Raw genomic sequence first — 17969 nt, forward strand, 5'->3', positions numbered from 1 at the left:
CCGAGAGCTTAAGGAACCAAATCTGACGTGGCATGACATAGAATAGTATCCAAACCAGTCGTCTCTAACCATTTGCAGAGTCCCCACAGTCCTCGACTCGGGATACTCCGATGTGGACATTATTAGAGCCATCCACATGGCCAACAACGACGTCACCGCCCCAATCAACATAATCTTCGACACGCACAGTTTCAAATTGAAGGACCGGCTTTTTGGAAGAATCCCCAAATTTTGAGCTCCGAGGTCGTAAATTTGAAGCAAATTGGGGGTCAGAAGAGTAATTGCACTTTGGGTACCGAAGGAAATGGGAGTAGTTGCCCCAGTTATTCAGGGGACGACGTGGTTGAAGAAGTCGCGGTTGCACGGTGCGAGAGCTCGGCTGCGAGCCAGTGGTGGTTTGTGGGCAGCGGTGAAGTTTCAGGTTTATCAACGTGTAAAGTTCGGAGGCTTAGGCCTGGAGACGAAGTGGATTTTACTTTTCCAACAAAGAGCAGTTCGACATCTCCGTCACTCGGCGAGGCTTTTGGGAAGGGACGGCGGGCAGCTGCTTGTTCGGAGATTGTGAGGCTTTCAAACGAACACATTCATTATTTATTTATATTTTTTGCTGAAATTGTAGAAGTTATTTATATTTGTAAAATATAAATATAAAATAAAATAATGTAATAAAATAATTGTTCAATTTGATATATCGAGACTAAAATTTAAAAAAATATCAAATTACCATATAAACCTTTGAATTTAAATTTTATATTTAAAATTTGACATCATGGTCTTAATCACAAATCTCTAACTACCGTAAGTTCCATAATTGCACCCCAACTACACCAAGCAACTAGTTTATAAGTATCGATCTCCTAAATCCCATTTATCCACCGACACACACTTCTATCTTCAAACCCTCCGCGCCCTCCTCCTCCCTTGTTAGATTCCGCTCCTCTCCATCACCACCAACAATGGCAGAGATTTCTAAGGTGAAAGTCACCGGAAAAACCCATGTGAAGCCCAACAAGAAGATAGGCAACCAACAATGTCGGCTGGTCACATTTGACCTACCCTACCTGGCATTTTACTACAACCAAAAGCTCCTTTTTTACAAGGGGGGTGTGTTCGAGGAAATGGTGAAGAAACTGAAGGAGGGTTTGGAGGTGGTTCTGGTGGAGTTTTACCAGCTAGCCGGGAAGCTCGGGAAGGACGAGGAGGGAGTGTTTAGGGTTGAGTATGGTGATGAGATGGAGGGTGTGGAGGTGGCCGAGGCGGCGGCGGAGGAGATCAGCATAGCTGATCTGGCAGTTGAGGAAGGCACCAGCGCTTTGAAGGACTTCATCCCCTACAACGCGGTCTTGAACTTGGAGGGCGTTCACAGGCCTTTGCTAGCAGTCCAGGTAATTAATCAATGCTAATTAAGCTACGTAATCTTGCTTAAATGTGGTCAGCGGTCCAAATATCTTGTTAAATAATGCATTACTGTTGTTGTTAATCTCAGTATCTAATTAATCTTTAGGGAAAAAAAATCCAACAACTTGGCTTGATGAAGTTATTAAAGAGGGGACCCAAAAAATACTATGTGATGTCAATTTAGAGAGATTTTTCGGCCTAGAATATATGGTAGGGCATCACAAGTCATTAGACAATTGAATAAATATTTGAAAAAAAATAAAATAAAATTCTCCAACTATATAATAACATGTAATGTTTTGTACTATATACCAGACAAATTGAAAAATCAATCAATTTGAAAGTGGACAAACTGAAAAATCAATCAATTTGAAAGTGGGGTGGGTGGAGTTGAAGGGTTTTTTCTTGAAAAAAATACCATAATAATTTGAAACTTTTAATTACATGCTATTTTATGTGACATGAAATGTATTTATTTAGGTAGTTGGCCTCTATTTAATTTCTGATTTCTTTGGGGACCTAAATAAATGCTTTCTCATCCAAATGGCTAGTGTTTCACGCCACCGTTAGGTTTAGAATGCGATGTTTTAAGGTTGGTTTAGAAGTTATTTTTGCAAGAAGCATTTAAAAGTACTTTTTCAAAAAAAAACAAAACGCTTCATTTACTATTTACCATGATTAACCTTTTCTATCATTGATTTGGCAGTTAACCAAGCTGAAAGATGGACTGGCAATGGGGTGCGCCTTCAACCATGCAATACTAGACGGGACGTCCACGTGGCACTTCATGAGCTCATGGGCCGAGATCTGCAACGGATCCAAATCCATTTCGACCCAACCATTCCTGGACCGGACCCAGGCCCGAAACACGCGCGTGATGCTCGATCTCTCCCCGCCGGCATCAAACGGCGAGGTCCCCGCCAACGGTAAAACGGAGCCCAACCTGAGAGAGAGAGTCTTCAAATTCTCTGAAGCAGCGATCGACAAGATCAAGTCAACGGTCAACGCAAACCCGCCATCCGACGGCTCAAAACCTTTCTCCACATTCCAGTCCCTCTCCGTCCACATTTGGCGCCACGTCACCCAAGCCCGCCAACTAAAACCCGAAGACTACACGGTGTTCACCGTCTTCGCCGACTGCCGCAAACGGGTCGACCCGCCCGTGCCCGACGCCTACTTCGGGAACCTAATCCAGGCCGTGTTCACCGTCACGGCCGCCGGACTGCTGTCGGCAAACCCGCCGGAGTTCGGCGCATCGATCATCCAGAAGGCGATCGAGGGGCACAACGCGAAAGTGATCGATCAGAGGAACACCGACTGGGAGAGCTCGCCGAAGATTTTCGAGTTCAAGGACGCGGGAGTGAACTGCGTGGCGGTGGGGAGCTCGCCGAGGTTCCAGGTCTATGAGGTGGATTTCGGGTGGGGAAAACCCGAGGGGGTGAGAAGCGGGTCGAACAACCGGTTCGACGGGATGGTGTATTTGTACCAGGGGAAGAGCGGCGGGAGGAGCATCGATGTGGAGATTAGCTTGGAGGCTCCGACGATGGAGAAGCTCGAACAGGACAAGGGCTTTCTGGTCATTGACAATTAGTTAATTAAGCTTGGGATTTGGGTTAAGATAATTTGAAGGCAGTTTAATTAGTAGTGGTAACTATGGGATTAAGATTAATTAATTGGTTCGTGTGTGGGTTTAGTTGAGGCAGGCTTTTTATAATTACGGGACTCACATTCGGACCGATTTTTATTTAGATTTGTATGGGAGAGTGAGCTATTTGCTGGTCTGTTCACTTAATGCTCTTTTTTATTTTATTTTTCGCTTGGATATTAAATTTTAATTATAAAAAGTTTACTATTCCAATTCTAATTTAAATCTAATGTCACATTCTCTTTAAGAGGAGGATCCCATTTTACCCAAAAAAATAAGTAAAAATAAGAATTATGTGGAGAGCCGTCCGATCTCTTGTTATAATATCGTGCGTTTTGTGACTGAACATGTCATATTACTTTATTTTATTTTTTCATATCTTTTATTTTATTTTTAACGGAATAAAGAACTCGTTGTCTCACGAGGAGACGCATATCAATTGAACGCCGATATTTCAAATTCAGATATGGTCTCCTCTGTCTTATCATTCTACATGTTACACTTTTTGTTGCTTTCGTAAAAGGGGTTGATTGAAACTCTTAGTGGGTTTTCGCCGACGAGATTTTTTTGTTCACCAAGGAAGAGGATCTTTCAAATGTGTTTTGGGCATTCAAATCGGGGTAATGAGTTTGTTTAGTCCCCCGGCCGCAAGATCTCACTAAAAGCGATCAGACGGCTTCCGCATCGTCCCATCATTTATCAATTTGTATACTATTTTCTTCTCTCTCTCTCTCACAAAAAGTGCCATAATTCAACTAAATCATTAGTAAATATTTTTGGAACCAATCATTAATAAATATGTAATTAAATTACGAAAAAATTACTTAAAGTGTTTTATCGAAGAAGCACATAACCGGTGCTTCTTGTAGAAATCAATTTAAGTGCTTTTGAAACCCAAAAATATTTTCTCTAAAAGCACTTTCAGTCATTTTAAAAGTACATTCAAACAAGCTCATAATCGGTAGGCAAAATAAAAGATAAAATGATTGAAATAACTAATCACTTTACTAAGAAAAACCAAATTATAGTTTAGTTCTGTAAGTATTTTAAAATTACACTTGTTTAGTTTCAGACTCAAACCAAATCGGTTCAATTTGTTTATGTCAAAATTAATTGTTCCCATACAAACTACTGTTTTTTGGTGGCTTAAATTAAATAGGAAAAAGTAAAAAAAAAAAATTATAACTTCTACAATACATTATATTTAATTTATTCCTTTCTGCATAGCAGTAAATATAGTGAATTTTACTGATCAAATAAAGTGAATTGTTAGGATGCACCTAAGTTTTATATTTATCTGCCAATTAACAAACGAATTTTCAAGGTTGGTTTGGTATTACTGAAATTATTTTAAAAGTTGAGATTAAAATTGTGTTTGATAAATGAAACAAAAGTGTTTTTTTTTTTTTTTGGTCAAAATTAGAAATCAAAAGCAGCTCTACCTTGCTTATGAAAACATCATTTTTTTTTTCACATCACAACAACTCCAAACTAGTAATCACTTTATCCTTTCAGTTTTTTTTATCGAAAATACAGTTGAGCATATCAAAATATAAATAATTAAAATTTTATTCAAATATCCAACCGCTTATATTATGATTATATGACGATGATACATAATTGAGCCGTATATCTTTGACAGCCAACAGAATCCTCTTCGGATCCTTTTGGTGAGAATTATGGGAATCCGTAAATCATATTTGTTTATTGTACATCATATAATCAGTTTTTATCAGGTACTGATTGTGTTTAATTTTAAATAAAAATATTTAAAATAATTTATGATCACATGATACACGATGAAATATCTCTGAATTCTCAGGATTCGGATTCCTTTGACAGTAGGCGACTGGTTGGGTTAGAGTAGCGCTCGAACCGGAGTTTAGGGCGCTTTACGGAAAAATTCTCTCTCCCTCCCTCTGCTTTCTCTCTCTCTTCCCATCGCCCACTCTCACTTCACCCACCCGCCAACATATTATTGTCTTCCTCCCTCCAAAGTTTGAGGGCGTCGCAGTAATATATTCATACGTCCAAGGGGACTTGCGAATTTGCGGCCGGCTTCGAGGTTTAACGGACGGCGGATTCTTTCTCGGGTAAGTCCGATTCAGATTCTACGAAATTTGAGATTCGGAAACCCTAGTTTCTACTGTATTTGATGTTTGGTGATTTGTGTGATTGGATTACAATGTGAGCGTCAAACCCCTGAGAATTTAGGGTTTTAGGTGGACGAACTTCCAGTTTTATTTTGATTGTGTTGTTGGGATTGTGCTAAACACTTGGAATTATAAGCTATTGACTTGTGTTTTTGGTTCTTAGAGTGTGTTTTGATGGATTCTCCTGAACGTAGTCGGAGTCATGTGAAACGAGAGGTGGAGGATAGCTCAGATTTGAGGCGTGATAGGGCTGGAGACGATGAAGAATGGGAGGGCAGTGATAAGAGGAAGCACAGGTCAAGCCGATCAAGAAAGTCCGGTAATGGAGAAGACACGGGAGGAATAGAGAGCAGTGGAAGAAGGAGAAGTTATGGGGACAGAAGTGAGAGCCGAAAGAGATCAGGTGGCTCTAGCGTTGCAGATAGTGATGAAGACGATTATGACTCAAGAAAAGAGTCACGTTCTAAGCAGATGAAGAAAAAACAAGAAGAGAGCAGTTTGGAAAAGTTGAGCAGTTGGTATCAGGACGGGGAATTAGAGAACAGGCAAGATGGTGGAGATAAGTTGGGAGGTAGAGGGTCAGTTCGAGCTGAAGAAAGTGAGAGAAGGAAAATGAGCTCAAAGCTTACACAGCATGAGGATTCTCAGAGTAAAAGTAAGAGTAAAGAGGAAAGACCCCATGACGGAGAGCTTGAAAAGACACTTGGTAGAGATTCCAGGCATTCGGAGAGTAAGGAGAGCAGCCGCGAGAGGACACATGGTTCTTCTGAACAGGTGAAGACCTCGAGAAGAAGATGGGATGATTCAGAAGGTGGGAGAAAGGCAGAAGAAAGTCATTATGAAAAATCCGATTCAAGAAGCAGTAAGCCTTCTGATCCTAAGTATGAGAGTTCTAAAGAGAAGAGTGTCTCTGCGAGAAATGAACCCAGCGAGAGTAGAATCCGGGGTGTGGATTCAAACAGTGATAGAGCTACCAAATCTAACAGGGAAGAGAGAAAACCTGATGTGGAAAAGAGTAAGAGCAAAACCAGGCCAGAAACACTGGAAGAAGACAACAGGGATGGTCCTGTCACTCGTGAAGATAGATCAGGCAGGGAGAAAACTGAAAAGCATAGACAGCAGAGAACTCCAACTGGTCGGGATGTTGCTGAAAGCAAGGAGCGGTCTTTGAATGCAGATGAAGCAAATGTGGGGACGAAAGACAAGGGTTCTAGAGAAGTAGGAAGTACCACCAGGACGAGGACACCTGAGCGGAGTGGGAGGCGTTATCAGGATTCAGAATACTGTGAGATGGATAATGACAGGAGTTTTAATCTTAAGCGGAAGGAACTGGATAAAGATGGTTATAGAGATGATCGATCAAAAGGGAGAGATGAAAGCTGGACTGACAAGAGTAGGGACCGAGAAGGTTCCAAAGAGAACTGGAAAAGAAGGCAACCCAGTAGTAGTGAAAAAGACTCCAAAAATGGGGACATGAATTATGATCATGGTAGAGAGTGGGAGCTGCCACGGCATGGTCGTGAGAGGACTGACAATGAAAGGCCTCACGGTCGGTCTGGTAATAGGAAAGATGGAAGCCGTGGTGAAGCTGTGAAGACCTCATCAAATTTTGGAATTTCAAATGAAAATTACGATGTGATTGAGATCCAAACTAAGCCTATAGATTACGGAAGAGGAGACTCAGCATCCAACTTTGCTAGGAGGACCGAAGCTGGTCAGCATTCTGATGGGAGATCAGCACCAAGTGATGAAGAGTGGGCATATCTGCAGGATGACAGGACAAGGAGGAGTGATATGTATGGATCTGGACCAGCTAGAGAAGATTCAAAGGAAAGATATTCAGATGATATTAACTCCCTGCGAGATCAGAATTCATGGAGGGAGGACTCTGATGCCTATGGAGGCAAAGGTCAAGGACAGAAAGGTTCTATGCCTGGGCGTGGTGCTGGTGGCCAAAGTTCTGGTGGTGGCTTACAGCCTCCATATGGAAATGCAGAGCCAGGTTCCTTCAATAGAAATGCTTCACAAGGGATGAAAGGGGGTAGAGTAGGTAGAGGAGGAAGGGGTAGGCTTACTGGAAGAGATAGCCAACCGGTAGGAATCCCACTTCCAATAATGGGATCGCCGTTTGGCCCTCTTGGAATGCCACCACCTGGACCCTTGCAGCCACTTACACCTAGCATGTCACCTGCTCCAGGTCCACCAATGTCCCCTGGCGTCTTCATTCCACCATTTTCTCCTCCTGTGTGGCCTGGGGCTCGGGGAGTTGACATGAATATGTTAGGTGTCCCACCTGGTCTCTCCTCGGTCCCTCCTGGATTATCAGGCCCAAGATTTCCTCCTAATATGAGTACTCCGACAAACCCTGCCATGTTTTTTAACCAATCTGGCCATGGAAGAGGAGTTCCTCCAAACATATCTGGCCCTGGTTTTAATTCTGCAGGACCAATGGGACGAGGAACTCCGGCTGATAAAAATCAAGGTGGTTGGGTTCCTCATAAAAGTAGTGGACCTCCTGGTAAAGCTCCTTCCAGAGGAGAGCAGAATGATTACTCGCAAAATTTTGTCGATACTGGTATGCGACCCCAGAATTTCATCAGGGAGCTGGAGCTTACAAATGTTGTGGAGGATTACCCCAAGCTGAGGGAGCTTATACAGAAAAAGGATGAGATTGTGGCTAATTCTGCTTCACATCCCATGTATTACAAGTGCGACCTGAAAGAGTTTGAGCTATCCCCAGAGTTCTTTGGAACCAAGTTTGATGTCATTCTCGTGGATCCACCTTGGGAGGAATACGTTCATCGTGCTCCTGGTGTTGCTGACCACACAGAGTATTGGACGTTTGAAGAAATAATGAATCTTAAGATTGAGGTAGTATATCTGCAAATCACATTTTTTTTCCCTGACAAAAGACTAGAAATAGGCATCCCTACGAGCTTATGGCAAACTTGCTGCTTAATTTTAACTTCATAGTGGTAAATCATAAATCAGTTATCAACAGGTGCTTCATATGATTAAATATTAGCATTTTAATATTCTTTAAGCTGCACATACATTTATATGTACTTTACTATATTAGACACTTAGACTAATTCATATGCCATACAGGTTTAATTGCTCAATAGTTGAACTTTTGTCTTTTGTTCTCTCAGGCAATAGCAGACACACCTTCTTTCATTTTTCTTTGGGTGGGTGATGGCATGGGTCTTGAGCAGGGTCGTCAATGTCTAAAAAAGGTATTTAATCCAGAATTTTTGATTCGATTCTAAACACAACGTGTGGTTGCCTTTATTCCTGTAATATGATGTTGGATAATATGTTTGTGTAAACAAATTGTGATTATCTACATCTAATCAATGTGGTCCTGCAGTGGGGATTTCGTAGGTGTGAAGATATATGTTGGGTGAAGACAAACAAAACTAATGCAACTCCTGGTTTGCGCCACGATGCTCATACTTTGTTTCAGCACTCAAAGGTTGGTGTAATTTTTCTTGTGTACACCTTCATCTTATTAACTGCCCTCCCCCCTTGTTGAAAATGCTTTGTGGTACGTTAATTGCTTTTTAAATAGTTTGTTCTGTTGCCAATACAATGAAGGAACATTGCTTAATGGGAATAAAAGGCACCGTTCGTCGCAGCACTGATGGCCACATAATTCACGCCAACATTGATACAGATGTGATAATAGCCGAGGAACCCCCGTACGGTTAGTAACCACATCAAGAAAGCTGAGTTTTATTACTATCTGTGAATCATGGTTTAAAGCTGAAGAATAGTGTGGGTGTTTATCTCAATGTTTCTGTGATCAAGTCGTATGATGTGTAATGAGCTGGTGGCAATAACTTAGTCTGCTGTTGAGTTTGCTCCTTGTGTCTAAAATGAGTTAGATGTTTTATGCTGTTGGTTTATATACATGTAACGAAATATAAGCAAAATAACTTGGTATTCTTTGCAACTGTTGATCCTTTGCCTGTGAGGAATATACTTTTCTTGCTATTTCTGTTATGTTTTAGATATTAAGCGAGTTTTGTTAAAATGGTAGTGGCATGCATAAATGGTGACACAATCATCTCTGTAGCGAAATTTTTCTTTAGGTGTAAACACATAAAAAATAGTCGTACCCTCGTATAATTAAACAAAATGAGGAATGGAGGGGATAGAAATGGCATTATCAATTACATTATTCTTGGTTCTTGTGACACCATCCCATTTTGCATCTAGAGCAATGAAAATGAGAACCTATGATGCTAAACTATGCCTTCGGAATTGCAGGTTCAACCCAAAAGCCTGAGGATATGTACAGGATTATTGAGCATTTTGCCCTTGGCCGTAGAAGGCTTGAGCTCTTTGGTGAGGACCACAACATTCGGTCCGGCTGGCTGACCGTTGGTAAAGGACTATCCTCATCGAATTTTAATGCCGAGGTAAAATAGCTTAAGCTCAAATTCTTGGTGTTTTTATTTTATTTTATTTTTTGTTTGGTTTTATGTTGCAAAGTAGAAATTATTTCTTTATCAAATCATGAGTTATTCATTGGAATATGAATAACCATACATGCCCAGAAGTGGGTTTAAAGTCGGTTAATTATAACACTGCATCGATCTTGTTCCCTTGTCGACACGAAAATCTGTTTCATGATTTGTCCAGGGATATACCAAGAACTTTGCTGACAAGGACGGGAAGGTTTGGCAAGGAGGGGGTGGACGAAACCCACCTCCAGAGGCACCTCATCTTGTGGTGACAACTCCAGACATAGAGACCCTTCGGCCCAAGTCACCGATGAAAAACCAGCAGCAATTGCAGCAGCAGAATTCATCATCCATTTCTCTTACGCCAGCAAATTCCTCCAACAGAAGACCGGCCGGAAACTCACCGCAAAATCCAATTGGTCTTGGTGTAAACCAAGAAGCTTCAAGTTCTAATCCCTCAACTCCAGCTCCTTGGGGGCCTCCACCAATGGAGGGTTTTAAAGGGCGAGACGGCAACAGTATGCCGTCAGATGATAAGGTTTATGATATGTATGGATACTCAGGACAGCCAAATGGTGAGTTTCTAGATTTTGAGTCTCACAGGCACATGAATTTGTTGTAACGAAACGAGAGTGATATTTCTTTTTATTTGTATTGTAATTCTTTTTCCCTCTTGTATAAATGGAAAGAAAATGCGCTATTGTTATGCGTCCATCTATGTTATTGTTCATCTGTTTCCCTTTCATCTTGAATAAAATTGCTCAGAATTTATAATCTTCAAAGTCGAAGACACCGCGGTACAAACCCGAAACGAACCGAAATGTCACTTTCTAAAAAGATGGCGTTTCTGCATCAGTACTAGGTCAAAATCATGCTCTTAGATGAGACTACAGGCACCTTGTTGTACACAATTATACAGAAATTCTATGGACTTAAACTATTTCCATCAACAAAAATTGAGAAGGAACAACAAAAGTGGGATTTCTCAGCTCCATTCATCCTCCGTCAAGCTTCATGCCTCGAACTTGACAAATTTGAGAGTTACGAAAAATTGGCAAGCATCCGTCAATCAACTGTGAGTTGTTCTTATGTCTCACTTTGAGGTTGTTGGGGTGAAGGCGTTCCAGCGGCAGTTTCTTCAACAGTTTGAGGTGGTTGGGGTGAAGGCGTTTTTGCAGCAGTTTCTTCAGCTGTATCTGTTACCAATGTAAGCATACAACAATGTTAACAACAGCGAGATAGAGATGTATACATTCAACAAAGTTATCAAGAGAGATTTAATGACGACTAACCTTGAGACGGAGTCTGAGGTTCAACCTGACTTTCTGCTGGAGCAGATACCTGTGCCTTCTTTTGGGCAGCTGCTAGCTGCTCCTCTGTGATCTTTAAGTACTCTTCTGCGGTGTATGCTCTGGGTGGTGACGGAACCCCATCTGCATTAGATAATTGACAGGTCAGGATTTAATCAAGAGACAAGAAACTATATGCACTGAATCATACAGCGAAAATATGAATCCGATAAAAAAATGGCTAAACAGTGAATATTTTCCTCTAAACGTATTTTCCTCTAGTTACTTGGATTTGTCATTTTTCCTATTATTGGTTCATATCCTAAACCTCATAAATTTTCACAAAACTTCCATAATGTGTCAGATGATCTAATGGCAATTTGACACATTAATCGCTTACTGGGGTCAGCCGTGGCAGTTGATGAAGAAGTTGAATTCTTGCTCATTATCCTGGCATTGTATGCATCTATTGACGATAAACTTGAAATGTCTGGAGTTTTGGAATCTTCATCTGTGGTTTTAGAATCTTCAATCGTAGTTTTGGAATCTTCAGTCACGGTAGTTGATGAAGGGGTTGAAGTAGTATCCATTTTCTTGCCATTGAATGCATCTATTGTTGAACTAGAAATGTCATCAAGACCGATCTCCTTTTCAAGGGTGCTCTTGAAATCCCTTGAAACTTCCTGCAGATGCACGTACATGCAACATTGACATCCTTCTCATAAGAGGCATAAACATACATTTCAAATGAAGTTAATATTACCTACCTGAAGTTCTTTAATGGTGGGTTGAAAAGCACGCAAAGTCTTTCCTAATGTCCGAGCAACCTGCACGAAGATAATCGTTACTCAGGAATGCCAAAAGATCTGCTAAACTGTCAACACTAAGGTTATCAATTCTTTTTCTAAAGCTTGTCATCCTACCCTCTCGACCCCATCATTACTTCAATCAACGAGTTTTGATCAACAACAATTCTGTGAGGGGTTCCTATACCAATCAGACCCTAGCCCTCCACACCCCTCTATCCCCGCTACTTAAACTGAGAATACATGCATCCACATGAGAAATTAAGAGCTCGTTTGGAATTACTTCTGGGAAGGTCAAAAAGCGCTTTGATGACAGAAAATTTTAGAAGTGTTTCTGGTTTATGGAAGCATTTGTAGTGTTTTCCGAGAGAAGCACCTATCAAGTGCTTACTTGGGAAGTGCTTCCGAAAGAATTTTCAGGAAAATCTTGGATTTTAAACATTATTGTGCTTCCAGCATAAGCACTTCGGATGAAAGCACTAATGAGTAGAAGTGTCTTCTACAAAACAATTTCGGACCTAAACTTCCAGCTACAATATAACATACCACTCACCTCAGCAAGTCCCTTGGGACCAAAAACCAGCAAAGCCACTACTCCAATAACCAGAGCCTCAGGAGCTCCAACACCAAACAGCGATGCATAAACCACCATACCCTTACACCTTCTCTTCCTCTCTGCACCGCCAAATCACAAACGAGCTGGACTGATTAACCAAAACAGCAAACAAATTGCAAAATCCAAGAAAAACCCACGAACCCAAATGCTGAAAAGTTACCTAATTTCAAAGACTTCGGTGCGAATGAGACGCCCAGATGCTTCAATCCAGTCCATGGCGAGAAAGGGCTGAGACCCAGTGGCGGAACCACAGAACAGAGCTGAAATTTCGGGTCTTTGCGGCGGAAGGCGGCTGCTTTTGTGCCTCTGGCGGCGGATGACGACGAGCACACAAATGTGGTAGGAGCAGCAGCAACGATGGACGCCATGGCCATCAGTTCGAGATTTTTGATAGTTTTGGAGTCATGAGCTCTGGTGACGGTCCAAAATTATACCAACCAGAAACATTAAATGTGTTTTCAGTTTTCAGCATTTCTGGGTGGGCCTTGAAATGTGGGCTTGATCTATACTTTTTGTTGGGCCAGTTTAACACTGCCCAAATGTTGTTGGTTTGCTCTTCTTTGGCCCAAATTATTGATGTTATCTGTTTTTTCAGTTACAGGGGAGGGACAGCGGGTGAAGGAAGATTCGAACACAAGACCTTGATTGCAGAAGTAAACGTTGGTATATGGGTTGAATGATTTTTCAAACAATCGGATACTCTAAGCTACTTTAATTTATCCAGAAATTGATCGAATTCCGAGTGTGATGCGCAGCGAGACCAAACAAGTCACTCCCTCGCCTCGTAGCATCAACATCTTTTTATAGGTTAAGTCAGTTCTTAAGATGGCTCACCTTATTCTACTACAATCCAAGCAACATAATTTCTTAATCAACCGAACTAAAACATATTTGTAAGCAGTGTTTAAAATATCAGTATCGATGATATACAAATTTGTTGAAATATCGATGGATATGTTGATATCCGTACCCATATCGGTTAACTCCGATGATGGAAATTTTCTAAAAAACGTGGTCATTTAAAATGAAACTTTAAGAAATGTCATATGACAATTTGCTAGGCGCTAGGTAGTGAAAACCCGCCGCGATTTAAAGCAAATTGTTTCGAAAAATCGATCTGGAGCTAGGCGGTCCTAGGCGGGCTAGGCGGTCCAAGGTGGTCCTAGGTAGATTTGATTTTTTTTTTTTTTTAATTGATTGTGTGCTTTTTTATTTTTTTAGTTTCATGATGGTATACTTATAGAAATGGTGTACCTAATTTGCAAAGTATGGATTGACTACAAGTTCATTCAATTGTGAAATGAATTGGAGAACTCAGATACATACAAAAAAAAAAAAACCTACATACAACAACGTTAAATAATTTACTCTATGTCCAATTCAATGCAAGGATCATGAACAAAAATAATTTAGTCTATCATCCAAGAATACTCCTCATAATGATTATATGCTTACTGTTTTCTAAATATTGAACTTGTTGGATGGATGTACTTTGTGTATTCTTCTACTTCTATTTTTGCATTTTATCATTATTCTATTATCCATACAAGTATAGTTTTTTATTTTATTTTATTTTTATTTTAAGTGTAAATAGACACTTATTTACAAGATATATAATAAATTTACATAAATCCGTATAGACCCCGCCTAGCTGTCTAAGCGCTAGGCCCCTACCCGCCGCGGGACTAGGGCCTAACGCTTTTTAGAACCTTGCCGATATGTTGGAAATATTGATAAAATATGTCGGATTTAACCAAATTTAAGAGTTTCTGCAATATTTTATAGAGTTTAGATTTTCGCATTTCCATATTTTCTCTTATTTTCTTAATATTTTGACCGTATCGAAAAAATTTCAAATACTATCCGCAAGAGATTCATGCATTAAATCCCACAACAATGATTGAACTTCATCCATACTCCCAAAGCATTGTGATCTTGAATTATTCCGACGAGAGAATTTTGCAAAGGGGCATAATTTATGAAGGAGGATCTTGATGTAAATCTTTTATATACATATAATATGTTATGCATGTGTTTGTATATTAAAAGTATGCGATCGAACCCCCACCTACTCGATAAGTCGAACATGTGGTGTGCTGGTTTAGCTTTTGGCTTGTAGGGCCGTACCCACACCAAGCCACCCCATGAGAGGTTCATTTTTGTGAAATATCTAGTAGCTGCCCCTCCCTTGTGGACCCCTGCCCTTTTCCAATATTTGGTTACATGGGTGGTGGATCTAGAAACATAGAATTATCACATTATTCACTTTAAATGTAACCAAACCTGTATGGTATAATTTAGTCTCGTTTGGTGGGGCCAGCATGGAAAGCATTGAATTAGGCTCCCGGGTTGTGTCGCGTTGAGACTCGTGTCTCGTGTAAGCATGTCGACATCTGTTGAGCTATGTTATGAAGGTTAGTCCAGCAACATTTGATGTACCCTGTCAAGATATGTCGAGTGTGTATTTTAGCAAACATTTGGTAAGTTGGTTCGAGTCTCATATCAGGCTGCCATTTCCAAGCTTTTTTTTTTTTTTTTTTTTTTTTTTTAACGTTTTTCGTAGGATCTCGAGACCTAGGGAGACCTAGTTGTTCCTTAAATGGATCAATGCTTAGAGACAACTAGGCCTGGTTAAAGGGATTCTCTCCGGATCACTTCCACTAAATTCATCCAATCAATCAATTCAAGCTCTTGAAATTTGATTCAATAATTACAAACAGGGGGCCCTTTTAAAATTTATAGTAACTTGTTGGATCAAATTTCAAATACCTGGATTAGGTGATTGGGTGGATTTGGTAGAAGGGATCTGGAGAGGATCCCTTTCCTCAATTCAATATCTAGGCTTAATTCGAAATTCTTTTGAGTATACAAGTGCTGTCTGAAATACTAATTTGTAGTCTTAAAAATAAATTTTCTTATACCTGAATAACTAATGTATCGTTCTTATTCAATAACCACACCATCAATTTAATTTGGAATTGGTGGGCTTTTGATATACAACTTTTAACTTTTGTTTGTAGAAGTAACCAAAGTGATGTCTAGAAAAGTGAATTTCATCATAAATTTCAAGAACAGAATCTGAATGTAAGTGTGCGGGAGACTAGGTAACATGAAATTGAATAATTAAAAAGTAAAAAGGTGAAAAGGTAAATAATAATAAAAAGGGGGGGTTCAGAAAGCAAGAGGATTGAATGGGATGGATCATGGATGGATGATGATAATAAAAAGAGAGAACCACCCACCCGTGCAAGTTTAATTTAGTGTATGTGCATGTCGCTATCTTACGCACGTGGGGTGCGCACAAATACCCATTCGGAAAACACAAGGCCATCGCTCGTACGTGAACATCTTTGACAAAAGGTTTTAACCTAGTGGAAAATATAATTTAAAAAATTAGAGATAACTTGATATAGATCTAATTTTGTGAGTCATTAGCAGAATTAGTCCACTTCATTGAAATAGGTCCAATAATTGAGATTCCACGTATGCTTATTTATGATTTGTACCATATTTACCCCTTAGGCTTACGAATTGTTATAAATACACAAAATTTATTAATTATGAGATTATTTGTCGTTTAGCTAATCCCTTAACTGTAGGATTAGTTATAGCCATATAATCACCTCAACCCCCAGTCTGTTTCATCCCTCCTTTTTTCCTTCTTCCAAACAATTCTCTCTATCAATCCTCCTCTTTTTTGTCTCTTCTTTTCATGGATGATATTTTTGTGTTCTTCCCTCCAAATTCAATCCTTTAATGGAGGTATATTATATCATATTTATATTTCTATGTTCCGCCATGTAGGTTAGCATTTTTCTTCCAATACAATAGGTAGTTTATTTTGTTTTGCAGGTAGATTATGTCTGCTTTGTAGGTATAAAGCATTTTTCTTGCTATACAATAGGTACGTAGTTACTAGGGTTTTCTTCATAAATAGTAGGTAGTTACTAGATAATATTTTAGTTTGAGTATTTAAATATTCAAAATTTAAAAACTGAATAAATGATAAAAAAATTAAAGAATTTAAATATTTTTATCTTAAGGGGCAAAATTGATTTCAAAATATGTAATTGGATAACTAGACTTAATCCCAAAAACTACCTATGTTTTTGGACCTAGATCCAAAAGCCCCTAAAAATTAATACTTTGCCCAGTTATATTTTCCTTTCCGGTTGGAATTTTTTTTGTTCAAATTTCACTTTAGATCTCTGTATTTAGAGTTTGGGTATATAATTTCAATTTTATAATTCTTATTAGTTCATTTTACTGGCCTATTTTATGAACGAAAAACTTAAACACTCCTAATCTCTTTATTTTTATTTGAACGGGACTCTCTCGGTCCATAAACTCCAAACTAAAGCTCCGGACTGGATCTCATTCTTCCTAATCAGGCCCACTAAAATGTTGTATTATATTTTAGACTTATTTTTAGTTACACTTCTGGAACTCGATTTTAGTCTCAATTTGCTCCTTGTGACTCAAAAGTCACCACTCTACTTCCTGAAACTCAAAGTTCGCTTCACTTTGCCCTTAGAGCTGATCCCAGTTTGCCCCCTAAAACTTGAAAGCTGTCTCCATAAAACTCAAAGTTTGCTCAACATTGCCTTAAATCTATTAATTTTTTATTTGAGTTTGATTTGGGTGCTCTAGGTAACATGGTCTTATTAGGTGTTGGATCCCACATATGTTTTACATGCCACCTATAAGTTGTAGGGAGAAGAGAGAATCCATAAGTCAAAGTGTAACGAATTTTGAGTTTTAGGAAGTAAAGTCGTAATTTTTGAGTGATAAGGATAAAGTGAGATCAAAATGAAATTTCAGATATCGTAGTTAAAAGTAATTCTATATTTTAACTTGGAAAGTTAGCGAATTTACGGTTTTTTCTGTTGGAGTGTGGGGATGGCAATTGAATGCGGTCACGAGAGGTGTCCCACAACCTAAAAAGCAGAAATCGAGAATATTACGAGTCACGAGAATCTCACGCGGTCACACCACCGCCGCTAGTAACTTTCCTGCTTCCCCATTAAAATCACCGCTAAATCATTAACTTGGTGGTGGGACATACTTGTTAAATTAGAACCACATAATAAAAGGAAATTTTAACGAAAAGCTTCCGATACTGTTTAATTTAACGAAACATTACATTTTTACATTAAAAAATCAATCCTGGTACTATTCACTTTACCCTTTATTTTGTCATTATCGTTAAAACTCAAAGTTTTCAAACCCTTTTCATTAATTTCTTATAATAGAATCTTTGTTATTAACTAATTAAATGTGTTTGACTAAACAAATTATATAGATAATTAAAAAATGAGTGTGTGAGAAAGAGAGATGGCAGCTGGCTTGTCCAATCCCTTATCCAATAAATTAACCCCCAACTTGTAAGATTTTAATCATTAATCTGTGAAAGCCATGGCCACAGTAAGAAATTTTTTTTTAGTGTGTCAGAAACATAGCTTGATCTATCAAATGTTATATATTTAAAGTATCAAATCGTGTTACTGTCAAATTTTCCACATTAAGTTAGTATTCTTATGTGAACGTACTTGTCAACATTAAATAAATGTGACTTGTGGAACAAGTTCGTCTT

At 39.3% G+C, this 17969-nt stretch overlaps 3 protein-coding genes across 3 annotated transcripts; 2 read left to right on the forward strand and 1 right to left on the reverse strand.

Moving 5' to 3' along the window:
• The first annotated feature begins 870 nt into the window (after window positions 1–870).
• On the forward strand, window positions 871–3262 carry LOC137721262 (BAHD acyltransferase DCR-like). The gene is made up of 2 exons (XM_068460364.1): window positions 871–1385; window positions 2105–3262. The coding sequence occupies exons 1-2, from the start codon at window positions 957–959 to the stop codon at window positions 2987–2989; spliced, it is 1314 nt and encodes a 437-aa protein (XP_068316465.1). The 5' UTR covers window positions 871–956; the 3' UTR covers window positions 2990–3262.
• A 1613-nt stretch (window positions 3263–4875) lies between these two features.
• LOC137721261 (N6-adenosine-methyltransferase non-catalytic subunit MTB-like) lies at window positions 4876–10373 on the forward strand. Its single transcript, XM_068460363.1, has 7 exons — window positions 4876–5136; window positions 5360–8067; window positions 8349–8432; window positions 8567–8671; window positions 8794–8902; window positions 9469–9620; window positions 9844–10373. The coding sequence occupies exons 2-7, from the start codon at window positions 5371–5373 to the stop codon at window positions 10285–10287; spliced, it is 3591 nt and encodes a 1196-aa protein (XP_068316464.1). The 5' UTR covers window positions 4876–5136; window positions 5360–5370; the 3' UTR covers window positions 10288–10373.
• A 90-nt stretch (window positions 10374–10463) lies between these two features.
• LOC137721263 (sec-independent protein translocase protein TATB, chloroplastic) lies at window positions 10464–12810 on the reverse strand. Its single transcript, XM_068460365.1, has 6 exons — window positions 12537–12810; window positions 12314–12435; window positions 11722–11781; window positions 11355–11637; window positions 10958–11098; window positions 10464–10861 (listed from the first exon to the last, which is right to left on the reverse strand). The coding sequence occupies exons 1-6, from the start codon at window positions 12748–12750 to the stop codon at window positions 10752–10754; spliced, it is 930 nt and encodes a 309-aa protein (XP_068316466.1). The 5' UTR covers window positions 12751–12810; the 3' UTR covers window positions 10464–10751.
• Between the last annotated feature and the right edge of the window lie 5159 nt (window positions 12811–17969).

This window comes from Pyrus communis, chromosome 16 (assembly GCF_963583255.1).
Source record: "Pyrus communis chromosome 16, drPyrComm1.1, whole genome shotgun sequence".
NCBI classification, from domain to species: Eukaryota; Viridiplantae; Streptophyta; class Magnoliopsida; order Rosales; family Rosaceae; genus Pyrus; species Pyrus communis.

Bases quoted from the DNA above. Each gene is read 5' to 3' on its own strand.
- LOC137721262 (XM_068460364.1), top strand. From the start codon at position 957: ATGGCAGAGATTTCTAAGGTGAAAGTCACCGGAAAAACCCATGTGAAG. The intron at 1,386-2,104 runs GTAATTAATCAA...TTGATTTGGCAG, and splicing joins GGCCTTTGCTAGCAGTCCAG to TTAACCAAGCTGAAAGATGG.
- LOC137721263 (XM_068460365.1), bottom strand. From the start codon at position 12,750: ATGGCCATGGCGTCCATCGTTGCTGCTGCTCCTACCACATTTGTGTGC. The intron at 11,782-12,313 runs GTGAGTGGTATG...ATCTTCGTGCAG, and splicing joins GTCCCAAGGGACTTGCTGAG to GTTGCTCGGACATTAGGAAA. The intron at 10,862-10,957 runs GTTAGTCGTCAT...CATTGGTAACAG, and splicing joins ACCTCAGACTCCGTCTCAAG to ATACAGCTGAAGAAACTGCT.
- LOC137721261 (XM_068460363.1), top strand. From the start codon at position 5,371: ATGGATTCTCCTGAACGTAGTCGGAGTCATGTGAAACGAGAGGTGGAG. The intron at 8,068-8,348 runs GTAGTATATCTG...TTGTTCTCTCAG, and splicing joins TAATGAATCTTAAGATTGAG to GCAATAGCAGACACACCTTC. The intron at 9,621-9,843 runs GTAAAATAGCTT...TGATTTGTCCAG, and splicing joins CATCGAATTTTAATGCCGAG to GGATATACCAAGAACTTTGC.